At 37.2% G+C, this 12,062-nt stretch overlaps 1 protein-coding gene across 1 annotated transcript in view; it reads left to right on the forward strand.

Annotated features, from left to right (window-relative positions):
- The window catches only part of LOC118832162 (ATP-binding cassette sub-family A member 3-like), a 259,116-nt gene continuing 247,054 nt past the window's right edge, over positions 1-12,062 (forward strand). The window contains exons 1-5 of the mRNA XM_036739579.1: positions 1-51; positions 422-683; positions 8,269-8,381; positions 8,938-9,036; positions 9,877-10,039. Of these exons, the coding sequence (XP_036595474.1) occupies positions 1-51; positions 422-683; positions 8,269-8,381; positions 8,938-9,036; positions 9,877-10,039 (688 nt within the window). The remainder of the gene's footprint in view (positions 52-421; positions 684-8,268; positions 8,382-8,937; positions 9,037-9,876; positions 10,040-12,062) is intronic.

A 12,062-nucleotide genomic window follows, 5' to 3' on the forward strand; every position in this document is an offset into this window, starting at 1 on the left:
ATGACAATTAGGCTGTTTAAACTTCTTCTCTGGAAAAATTATATCTTAAAGGTAGGTATATGACGCATTCATCAAAAAATGTGGGACTTTGGGAGAGATTAGCCATTCAAAAGAACTTTCAAAAAAGTTGTTAAAAGAAAAAACCACCTGACAAGCAAATATACAATTTTCTTCAATGGATGGTATCATTATATATACATGTATATGTAAGTAATTATCTCATTTTTAAAGAAAATGTTTTTGATGTGAGTTCAATTTTTTACAGAAAAGATCATTGGAGCCTTTTGAAATGACTCTTATTTTGGTTCCTGATTTTCCTTTTTTGGATGTAGTAGAGTGAGCCTGTAAGAAGAACCCCTCCATATGCCTTTTATTTGGGCCTTGTTTTGATTTAACATAACATTTTTCATTTTTCTTTTAGAAGCGCATGTTTCTATCGAGCATCGTAGAAGTCTTAGTGCCATTGCTGTTTGCTGGAGTTTTAATTTCACTTCGTTTGAAGAGCAAACCACAATATAAGGATACTATAAGATATGATCCTTTATCCATTGATGATCTACCCGAAGTCTTCGTTCAATCTTTTCCACCAGATTTCCTGTTTCTATTCTATCTCCCTTCTGGTAATGATGTTGCGAGGACCATTGCTGAGAAAGTGTCAGAGTCCTTCCAGCTTACTTTAAGAGGTGAGACTTTGGGGAGGAAAAGAGCTTTTTTGTAAAGTATTTAAAAGTTGTTTTCTAATTTTAAAAAGTGATTTATGCAGGACCTGTAATCTTATATAAGAAACTAATCTCATTACCTCAAATACATGTATATGTACATATATGAATTATGAAATTGAAAGTATAGAAATAAAATTAAGCTAAAATAATCTTGAAATCTTGAGATCAAAGCAGTGGCATATGTGATGAGGCTTAGCATGCAACTATTAACAAGTTGTAATAATTTATTAGTAATAATTAGAAATTAGTTCTATTTTATTAGTAGTGCTTCACAGTGGACTTTCTATGAAATCGTCATGTAAGTAATTCCCAGGATTGTGAAGGGTGGGAAATAATGTACACATACACATACATATATGTATATATCTGTTTATGCACGATCAATATAAAGTAGTTATGGGGGAATCAGAAAAAGCTTTTGGTAGAAGGTGGTCCTTGAACTATATGATGATGGAAGATAAAGATTCTGTGTAGATGAGGTGGAAATTGCATCCCAGGAATGGGAGATGGCCAATGAAAAAATGCGGAGACAGAAGGTAGAGTTTGACTGGACTCCACATTGGAAGAAAGAGAATGATATATAACAAGACTGGAAAGATAGTTTGGGGCCAGGTTGTGAAGCCAAATCTAGGTGTTTATATTTTATTCTAGAGACAATAAAGTACTGCTGGAATTTATTGAGTATATAGTCAGAATTATACATAAGGACAATCACTTTAGCAGCATGTATGGATGATGAATTGTATGGGGAAGAGATCTGAGATAGGTAAACCAATTAGGTGATCATTGTACCTAGGGGAGACGGATGAGTAGACAGAAGGAGTTGTATATGAGAAATATTGTGGAGATAAATAGCAAGATCTGGCGTATGGGGTCAGGAAGAGTGTAGAATTGAGGATAATACCAATTTTATGAACCTAAGAAAATGGGAGAACGGTCATGTCTTTGATAAAAATAGGCAAGTTTGGAAGAGGGGTGTGTTTGAGGGAAAGATAATGAGTTTTGTTTTGAATATATTGAATTTGAAATGTCTTTGGGACATTGATCTTGAAATACCCAAAAGGCAATTGGTGATGCAGAGATGAAGTTCAGGAGAGATACTGGGGTTGGACTTATAGAAACATGATTCATTGGCATAGAGAGAATAATTAAATGCATGGGAGCTGATGACACCTCTGATAGGGTGTAAAAAGAATAAGAGGGTCCCAGAACAGACTTTTGGGGAACATTCATTTAGTGTTTAGGGGGTGTGATATGTTTGAGGAGGTAGCAAAAGAGACTGAGAAGGATCCATTAGATAGGAAGAGAACCAGTCAGTCATTAAACATTTATTAAGTGCCTACTATATGCAGGCACTGTGCTAAGTGCTGGGGATTCAAAAAAGAAGCAAAAGTCAGTCCATTCCCTCAAGAAACTCACTCTCTAATGGGAGGAGACAACAAGCAAGAAAATGTATATAAACTATATTCAGGACGTATGTAGGAGATAATTAAGAGGGGGAAGGCACTGGTATTAAAAGAGATTAGTAAAGACTTCCTATTGAAGATGGGAGCATGAAACTCAGAGAAGAGATAGCATGTAGGAGTAGAATGTGGCCAATAGTGTCAAATGCAACAGAGAGATCAACACCATCAGATTTGGCAAATAAGATGATTGGTAACTTTGGAGAGGACGATTTCAATTGAGTAATGAGGTCAGAACTAAATTGCAAAGGGTTGAGGAATGAATGAAAGGAGAAATAGTGGAAGCAACAAGTGTAAACAGCTTTTTTTCCCCTAGGAGTTTGGTTATTTCTTACCTCTTCAGTGCTGTAAGACAGGCAAAGTCCAGGATGAATGATATCAGATTCCTGATCTTACCAATCCTTTTTTTCTTTATTCCTATAGCTGGGACAGGTTGCATACAAGAGACTTATGAACTCTTAGCCACTTAACTATAAATGACCCTGAATATTGCTGTGAGTGAAATTTAACAAAAGGGTAAACTGAGGCAATTATCCTAGCAAGATATTATTTATTAAGAGGGGCATGTGACCTGATAATAAAGGATGGATCAAATGGCACTGGGTGTAGTACATCTTTAAAAGCATAGAACATCCAAGGCAAAACATGGACTTTTAATAAAATAGAGGACTTTCAAGCTTTCTCAGTGAAAAGACCAGAGCTGAATAGAAAATTTGACTTTCAAACACAAGAATCAAGAGAAGTGTGAAAAGGTAATCAAGAAAAAGAACAAGAAAAAGAAATTGCAAGGGACTTAACTAAAGTTGAACTGTTTTGTTTACATTTCCTACATGGAAAGATGATGTGTATGATTCATGAGACCTCAGTATTAGGGTAGCTGAAGGGAATATGCATATATATATATATGTTTATGTATATATATGTATAAGTGAATGTGTATGTATGTATATATGTATGTGTGTGTGTGTGTATATATATATATATATATATACATATATATATATATATATATATATATAGAGAGAGAGAGAGAGAGAGAGAGAGAGAGAGAAAGAGAGAGAGAGGGGGGGGCACAGGGTGAGTTGAAGATGAAGGGAAGATATCTAAAAGAAATAAAATCAAATTAAGGGATGAGAGAGGAATATTTTGAGAGAGGGAGATAGGGAGAGATAGAATGGGGTAAATTATCTCGCATAAAAGTGGCAAGAAAAAGCAGTTCTGTAGGAAGAGAAGAGAAGGCAGGTGAGGGGGGAATGAGTGAATCTTGCTCTCATCAGATTTGACCTGAGGAGGGAATAATACCATACATACTTAATTGGGTATCTTACCTCACAGAAAAGAAGAAGGAAGAAGATAAAAAAAGGGGGGATGATAGAAGGGAGGGCAGATGGGGGTGGAGGTAATCAAAACAAACACTTTTGAAAGGGGACAGGGTCAAGGAAGAAAATTCAATAAAGGGGGATAGGTTAGGAAGAGCAAAATATAGTTAGTCTTTCAAAACATGAGTATTGTGGAAGGGTTATACTTAATGATACACATGTGGCCTATGTTGAATTGCTTGACTTCTTAGGGAGGGTGGGTAGGAAGGGAAGAGGGGAGAGAATTTGGAATTCAAAGCTTTAAAAACATGTTCAAAAACAACAAAAAAAAGTTTTTGCATGCAACTAGAAAATAAGATATACAGGCAATGGGGTGTAGAAATTTATCTTGCCCTACAAGAAAGGAAGAGAAAAGGGGATGGGAGAGGAGTGGGGTGACAGAAGAGAGGGCTGACTGGGGAACAGGGCAACCAGAATATATGCCATCTTGGAGTGGGGGGGAGGGTAAAAATGGGGAGAAAATTTGTAATTCAAACTCTTGTGAAAATCAATGCTGAAAACTAAATATATTAAATTAAAAAAATTCTTTGTTAAAAAAATAAAAGCATAGAACAAGGAACAGAACAAAAATCATATAATCTGTGTTACAGAGGTGAGAGATTATGATTGCTTACTTTAAATAAGGTGGGCATAACCCCCAGATGGGATGACAACCCCCTCTATCTCCAGGAAATACTTTTGTGAATTTCCATCCAGGGCTGAGAGGCCTGGGAATCGTTGCTGCAATTGGCACCTCTGCCCTGGGGCTGCTCCTGCTTCTGTTCAGTTATGTTTTCGTTTTGTGTGCCCAGCCCTCTCCCAGCCTGGTTTGCTGGCTGGGTTCCACTGCTGCTCCCATTCTGGTGTGGTCTGGTGCAGTTCTGTGCTCTTGGTGCTCCTGCCACACTCAGTCTACTAGTGGCTTCTAACTCTCTCAAATCTGACAGAATTTGTAAGAGAGCTCTGGTAAGTCTCCTGCTTTCACAGAGCCATCTTGGCTTTGCCTCCCCCCCCCCAATTTTACTTTTCAAGCAGTTATTTTCCCATTAGGTTCTGTACCTCCTTATCCCTTTTGCCAATTTTACTTTATAAAATTTGTACACATCAGTGAATTTTTTTTCCATTTTGTCTGTTGTATTTTTAAAAGAATTGGTCAATTTTCCTTTTACCTCTCTAATTTGGCTTTTAAAATCCTCCTTGAGCTCTTCCAAGAATTTTTTTGGACTTTAGACCAGTTCATATTCCCTTTTGAGGTTTCAGATGTGGGTATAGTGTCAATGCTGTCCTCATCTGAATGTGTATTTTGATCTTTCTTGTCCCCATAGTAAGATTCTGTGGTCTTTGCTTTTCTGGTTCACTTCTTCATTGTGATTGCCTTTTTCCTGGCTTTTAAAGTGGATCTCTGCTTCTGGAGCACAGGGGGCTCTGCCCCAAGCTTCTTGTGTTAGGAGCTAGGGGCCTAGTTACTGGCTTTTTGTGCTGTGGTCTCTAGTTTTGTCAGCTGGAAGCTATATAATGCTGCAGCTCACCTGGTATGTGCCAAGGATCGAGGCCAGGTGAAGTCTTTCTGAGTTTCCCCAGAGTTCCACTGAAGCTCACAGCATGAGGTTTGGGGGAGAGATGGTCTGGCTGCTGGAAGTCTCCTCCCCTAGGGCTATACTATAGCATGCGTAGCCTCAGCCATGGTCTGTGGTGGTGTCTGCCAATTCTGGCTGTGTGAAGGCACACCTGGGGTCCTGATGTTGGCTTTTGCCAGCCCCACCCCACTGAGGTTCAGGAACTCCAGCTAGTCTGCTGACATGGGGCTTTCTGGGATGCCTCCCTTCCTGCACTGGACCCCTTCAGCCACCTAAGAGGGGCCTGTCTGCCTAGCTTCCTGAGCTGAAAGACTGCTATATTCCTTCTGGTGGCTCCCTTATTTCAGGATTTTTCCTGTGGCAATATTCTCTGGGTTTTTCAAGGTCGGTGGGGGGGGGGAGGTGGAGGCGTGCGATGAGAGCGCTTACAGTTTACTCTGTCATCATGGCTCCTGGAAGTTCAAGTAGCTGACTTTCGAACCTTTAGTCTGTGGGCTGATAGCCCCAGAATTAGGTGTTGCTGCTGCTGTAGCACGCCCTGCGCTTTTCTCACCCAGCTCCAATGAAGTCCTAAGCTGAGAGATTTGGTAATTGCCACTGCTATCTGTGATTCATACCACTGGGCCTGCTCTGGCTCCAGTATGGTCGGGCGTAGTTCCATGCACCCTGCACTCTCCCAGCCCAGTGCAACAGATCCTTCCTGTCAACCTTCCAGACTCTCCTGGGCTGGAAATCTGCCACACTCTGTCTCCTGGTGATTCTGCCACTCTCAAATTTGTTCAGATTCACTTTTTTAGAGGTAGCTGAAAGAACTTGTGAGAGAGCTCACCTATGTCCCTGCTTTTACTCCACCATCTTGGCTCCGCTCCCAAATAGTCTTGTCTCTTTTATGTGAGACAGTTTAGCCCATTCTGCCTCTCCCTTTCTCTTTCTCCTAGTGCATTCCTCTTCTTTGCTCCTTAATTTTATTTTTTAAGATTTTATCCCATCATATTCAACTCACACCCATGCACTCTGTATGTGTGTGTGTGTATGTGTGTGTGTGTATGACTTCTAACTGCCCTCATAATGAGAGAGTTCTTATGAGTTACAAGTATCATCTTCTCATATAGGATTATAGTTTAACCTTATTGACTCCCTTTTGATTTCCCTTTCCTGTTTACCTTTTTATGCTTTTCTTGAGTCTTGTATTTGAAAGTCAGATTTTCTATTCAGCTCTGGCATTTTCACCAGGAATACTTGAAAGTCCTGTATTTCATTGAATGTTCTTTTTTTTTTTTTTAACCTTCTTCAGGATTATACTCATTTTTGCTGGGTAGGTTATTCTTGGTTGTGACCCTAGCTCCTTTGCTTTCCAGGATATTATCTTCCAAGTTTTCCACTTCTTTAACATGGAATCTTGTGTGATCCTGATTATGACTCCATGATATTTGAACTGTTTCTTTCTGACTGCTTGGAATATTTTCCCCTTGACCTGGGAGTTCTGGAATTTGGCTATAATATTCCTGGGAGTTTTCATTTTGGGATCTCCTTCAGGAGGTAATTAGTGGATTCTTTCAATTTCTATTTTGCCCTCTGGTTCTGCAATATCAGGGCAATTTTCCTTTATGTTTCCTTGAAATATGATGGTTAGCTCTTTTTTTGATCATGGCTATCAGGAAGTCCAGTAATTTTAAAATTATCTTTCTTCTATCTCTTTTCCAGGTCAGTTTTTTTTTCCAATGAGATATTTCACATTGTCTTCTATCTTTTCATTCTTTTGGTTTTATTTTTATTGTTTCTTGAAGTTTCATAGAGTCATTAGCTTCCACTTCCTCAATTTTAATTTTTAAGGAGTTATTTTCTTCAGTAAGCTTTTGTACCTCCTTTTCCACTTGACCAATTCTACTTTTTTAAGTTGTTCTTTTCTTAAGTGAATTTTTGTGCCTCTTTTTCCATTTGGCCAATTCTACATTTTAAGACATTTTTCTCCTCACTACATCTTTGTATCTCTTTTACCATTTCACATAGCATGTTTTTTAAGTTACTTTCTTCAGTATTTTTGTGCCTCCTTTCCCAAGCTGTTGACTTTTTTTCATGATTTTCTTGTATCACTCTCATTTCTCTTCCTGATTTTTCCTCTACCTCTCTTATTTGATTTTTAAAATCCTTTTTGAGCTCTTTCATGGCCTGAGACCAATTCATATTTTTCTTGGAGGCTTTGGATGGAGGGATTTTGACTTTGTTGTCTTCTTCTGAGTGTGTGTTTTGATCTTCCTTGTCACCATAACAATTTTCTACCATCAAAATTTTCTTCTGTTTCCTCATTTTTCCAGCCTATTTTTTGTAGGGGTTTGGGGGTGATCTCAGGGGAATCCCAGCCTTTTCTCTGCCATCTTTGCTCTGTCCCCTTGATGTTCCTTTTGGAGGATAGCTGAATTGTTCTTTGTCCTGTTGGGTGCTTATGATTGGTTGTTTACTTTCAGGTCTTAACCACTGTGGTGTTTCATTTTCATTTTTAGCATTTCTTATTGTAATTTATTCTAAATAAGGAAATGCCTTTACTAACCACTAAATAATGCTAGTAAACCCCCTAGGCAGCTAGGTGGCTAGGTGGCACAGTGGATAGAACTCACTGTGCCCGGAGTCAGGAAAACATGAGATGTCAAATACTTACTATGTGATCCTGGGCAAGTCAAGTGACTGTAATGTACCTTAGTTTCTTCAGTTGTAAAATGAGGATCATAATAACACCTACCTTATAGTTAGGATCAAATTAGAAAATTTAAAACACCCATTGGACACTTAATAAATACTTGTTCCTTTTCCTTCCTTTATCTTTCATCAGCTTATAATAGGTTCAAAGGAAATCAGAAGGTTAAGGTGTAGAATTAATTGAAGAAATATCTAATTTTACAGTGTTCTTTCAGGTATGAAATTAGGTTGAAATAGATGCAATGCATATTTATTTTGACAGTCACTATTTTGATCTATCTCATTCCCTAAGAGAAGCAGAATTTGTGGATGAAAAAAAAGTTTTACAGAGCCTCAGAGTGTTTTGAAATTTGCCATACCTTGTTTGTAGAATAGGCTGCTACTTTTTTCTCCCCTAAGGTAAAAGGAGTGATTAGACATTTTTTATTGCACTGCTTGACTTCTTCCATTTCAGTTGAGGCATATTCTGAAGAAGAGATTCAGAAAGGAGGCTTGTTTCCCCTCATATTTTCTACAATTATTTTTACTCAGCTCTACGGAAACAGAAGTACACACCTGCCACTTGCGGTAAGAAAATTTTTATTGAAGCTCTCTTATTCTGACTGGGTCTGATGATTTTAATGTAGTCTTTCCTCTGGTTGAGCTCTCTAAGTTACTTAGTTACCTATTTCACCCATCTACCTTAATTTAATTCTTCTCTGCCAGTGAGCTCTATTAAGTTCTTAAAAATTTCAATAATATCCCTGACTAGTAGGAACACAAAAGATGGGTTTAAAATAGGAGATTAGACCAGGTGATCTCTCACAGTCCCCTCTAGCTGTGTAATTCTGCGAAAGAGCATGCTAGTCCCCAAGTCTTTGCTCTTTTGGTGCAGGATGATATGTAAATATTCAGTTGCTTGACAGGCAGAATGGTTAAGATTTGGGTTAAGATGATTAAGATCAACTCATAATGTTTCAGATCTAGTATCTTTCTGCAGGGTGATAAAAGGAAAGTTTTATAAGTGTATAGCACAGTAAGTCTTGGTTCCTATTTTGGAGTGAGGAGCACAGAAACAATGAGAATCCATAAGAACTGTTTTGTGTGTTCATTCATTTATTCAGTTTGGTAATGATTGCTGCAGCCTCTGATGTTCAGTGCTTCTGAGAACTTCTTTGAGATGTTAGTAGATGAAGAGAAAATAGTGAAAGCTAATGAACATAATCCATTAGAGTGGACACTGGTAGGATTTTCTGTATGTTTCAAGGCAAGGTTACTCTCATTCCTTGTAACAACAATGCTGCTAGTAGCTGCTGCTGAGGTGTAAGAACCAACAAGGCCAGCAACAAGAGCTGCCAGCACAGGTTCTTTGATCTGCTTTTCTAAGGAAAGTAACTTTAAGGAGTTAACAATCTCACTTTAATCAAACATACATATATCATTCACTTAGTTCAGGGGGGAAAGCCAGCACCCTGAACTTCAGAGCAAATACAAATAGAAATTACAAACAGAGAATATCAGCAGATCAAATAACACAATTCAAATAGACAGGCTTTGTCTAATTAAGACATCACATACATAGTTACCAAAAAGAGAAACATGAACATCTGGGTTTTCTTTGGGGGGTGAGGGGTGTATGGCAGTGACTACCCAGAGTCTCTACACCAACACCCTTCAAGTGAGTGAGAGCCCCAAACAAAATGCTAACCTCTGAGTTTATATGCCCTGTTCAGGGCCGGAAGGCTTCATACCTAATCAGCAAAAGGGCGTGGGCCTAGGGCTTAGTACCTAGTTAGCAAAAGGGTGTGGGCCTGGGGCTTAGCACCTGGCAAGACTTAATCAAAGGCACTTGATTATTTTAGCATTCTAAAAGAGAAAACAGTAAAAAAAAAAATCCTGCTTTAATTGCTAATACATTCTTTAACAATGACAGTTTTTATTTGTCCACTTGGACATTTACTATGTTCCCTATGCACTATTTGTTTCTTTTATCAACTCTCAACTTTGGGCGTAAGTGTTTCTCCCCCATGAATTTTAGTATCTTATAGAATTGATTTTTTTTTTCCCTTTTTACTCTCTGTAGGTTGATTACCACCTGCGCTTTCCTTTCCTCCAAAAGTTTCCTAAGCAACTTGAGAAAGAAGAGATAGCACAAGTGGTAGATGGATGGAATACCCACCTTCTTTTTCCAGTTTTTGTATTTTCCGGCCCTAGACAGGCTTCCCTTGCTGACGGAGGATTGCCTGGTGAGAAAGACTCTATGCTTTTTTTTTAAAATAGCATAGTTGTTTATAGTTTCCCTGTTAGTGCTTATAGTTTTTTTTTCAACTGGGAACCTGTGTAGTATTTATACTTTTTAAATGTTCTTATCTTTTTGCTAAAATATGCTGAATTTTAGGAATTGAATAAGGGAATGACATTTAAAAATATAGCATTTAAATAGCCTTGGTTATGTTTTTGAAAAAGAAATACCTAATTACAAATTTTGTTTTCAAATGTACACAAACTCAATTTGGCAAACATTTTAAAGTGATTATTATGAAATATTGTGAATTGTATAATATAGTAATGAGGGTAAAAGATGTAGATTCCATGGATCACATAGGTCACCAGAAAAGCTAACAAAGTTCAAGTTACTCTATATTCACTTAGAAGAACATCTCATGATCTTCCACTGATGTGTTAACTTTCAATAGTCAGCTAGAAGCCATCATTAGTTCAAAGCAAAGGCATTTGATGAAAGAGCATGGAAATAAAAGTAAAAATGGAGCATTTGCCCCATAAACATGGGGAATGCTCTTCCCGCATATGCTATGTGAGTAGATCAGGCACGTGGTCAGGGCACAGTTGTTGTAGGTAGTTCACATCTATGACACCAGAGGAACACTGACATGTCTGATGTCGTCTAATGTTCCACTTCTCTCGGGGCCTGGTTTCTATTGGCTTCTGCTTTCTGCTGGGCTTGCACATAGTTATTGTTGTGCACTGTGTTATGACTGTTCCTACCTGCTCATGCCACCTTCTGGAGTCTCTGCTGTACCTTCCAAATTTCTCTTGCAGCTATATTTTATATACTTTTTATATTCTACAACTTTACTGAAGTTGTTAATTATTTCAACTAGTTTTTTTAGTTGATTCTTTGGAATTCTCCACATATACCACCATATCATCTGCAAAGAGTGATAACTGTTTTGTCTTTGCCTATTCTAGTTCTTTCAATTTCTTTTTTTTCTCTTATTACTAAATAGCTAGCATTTCTCATGTGATATTGAGCAATAGTAATGATAATGGGCATCCTTGCTTCACCTCTGGTCTTATTGAGAAGGTTTTTAGCTTATACTTGTTAGAATAATTGCTGTTAGTTTTAGATAAATACTACTTATCATTTTAAGGAAAGCTCCATTTGTTCCTATGCTCTTTACTATTTTTAATAAGAATAGGTGTTTTATTTTGTCAGAAGCCTTTTCTGCATCTATTGAGATAATCTCATGATTTCTGTTGGTTTTGTTATTGATATAGTCAATTATGCTGATAGTTTTCTTAATATTGAAATAGCCCTCCATGGCATAAATCCCATCTGCTCATAGGGTAGGATCTTTGTGACATATTGCTCTAATCTTCTTGTTAGTATTCTGTTTAATTTTTTTGCATCAATATTCGTTAGGGAAATTGGTTTATAATTTTCTTTCTCTGTTTTTTGCTCTTTCTGCTATAGTTGTTACCACCATATTTGTGTTATAAGAGAAATTTGGTAAGACTCCTTTGCCTGTTTTTCCAACTAATTTATGTAGTATTGGAATGAATTGTTCATTTAATGTTTAGTAGAATTCACTTGTGAATTCATTTAGTTCTAGAGATTTTTTTTCCTTAGGGAGCTCATTCATGGTTTGTTCAATTTATTTTTTAAGATGGAGTTATTTAAGTGTTCTACTTCTTCTGTTAATCTAGGAAATTTATATTTTTGTAAATATTCATCCATTTCACATAGATTGCCAGATTAATTGGCAAATAATTGGGCAAATAGCTCCTAATGATAGCTTTAATTTCCTCTTCATTGGTGGTGAATTCATGTTTCATTTTTGATACTGGTAATTTAGTTTTCTTTTTTTTTAAAAAAACAAATTAACCAATGGTTTATCTATTTTATTGTTTTTTCCCCCTCATAAAACCAACTCCTAGTTTTATTTATTAGTTAAATTGTTTTCTTTCAATTTCATAAATCTCTCCTTTGATTTTTAGGATTTCGAATTTAGTGTTTAATTAGGGATT

The sequence above is a fragment of the Trichosurus vulpecula genome, chromosome 9, assembly GCF_011100635.1.
Source record: "Trichosurus vulpecula isolate mTriVul1 chromosome 9, mTriVul1.pri, whole genome shotgun sequence".
NCBI lineage: Eukaryota > Metazoa > Chordata > Mammalia > Diprotodontia > Phalangeridae > Trichosurus > Trichosurus vulpecula.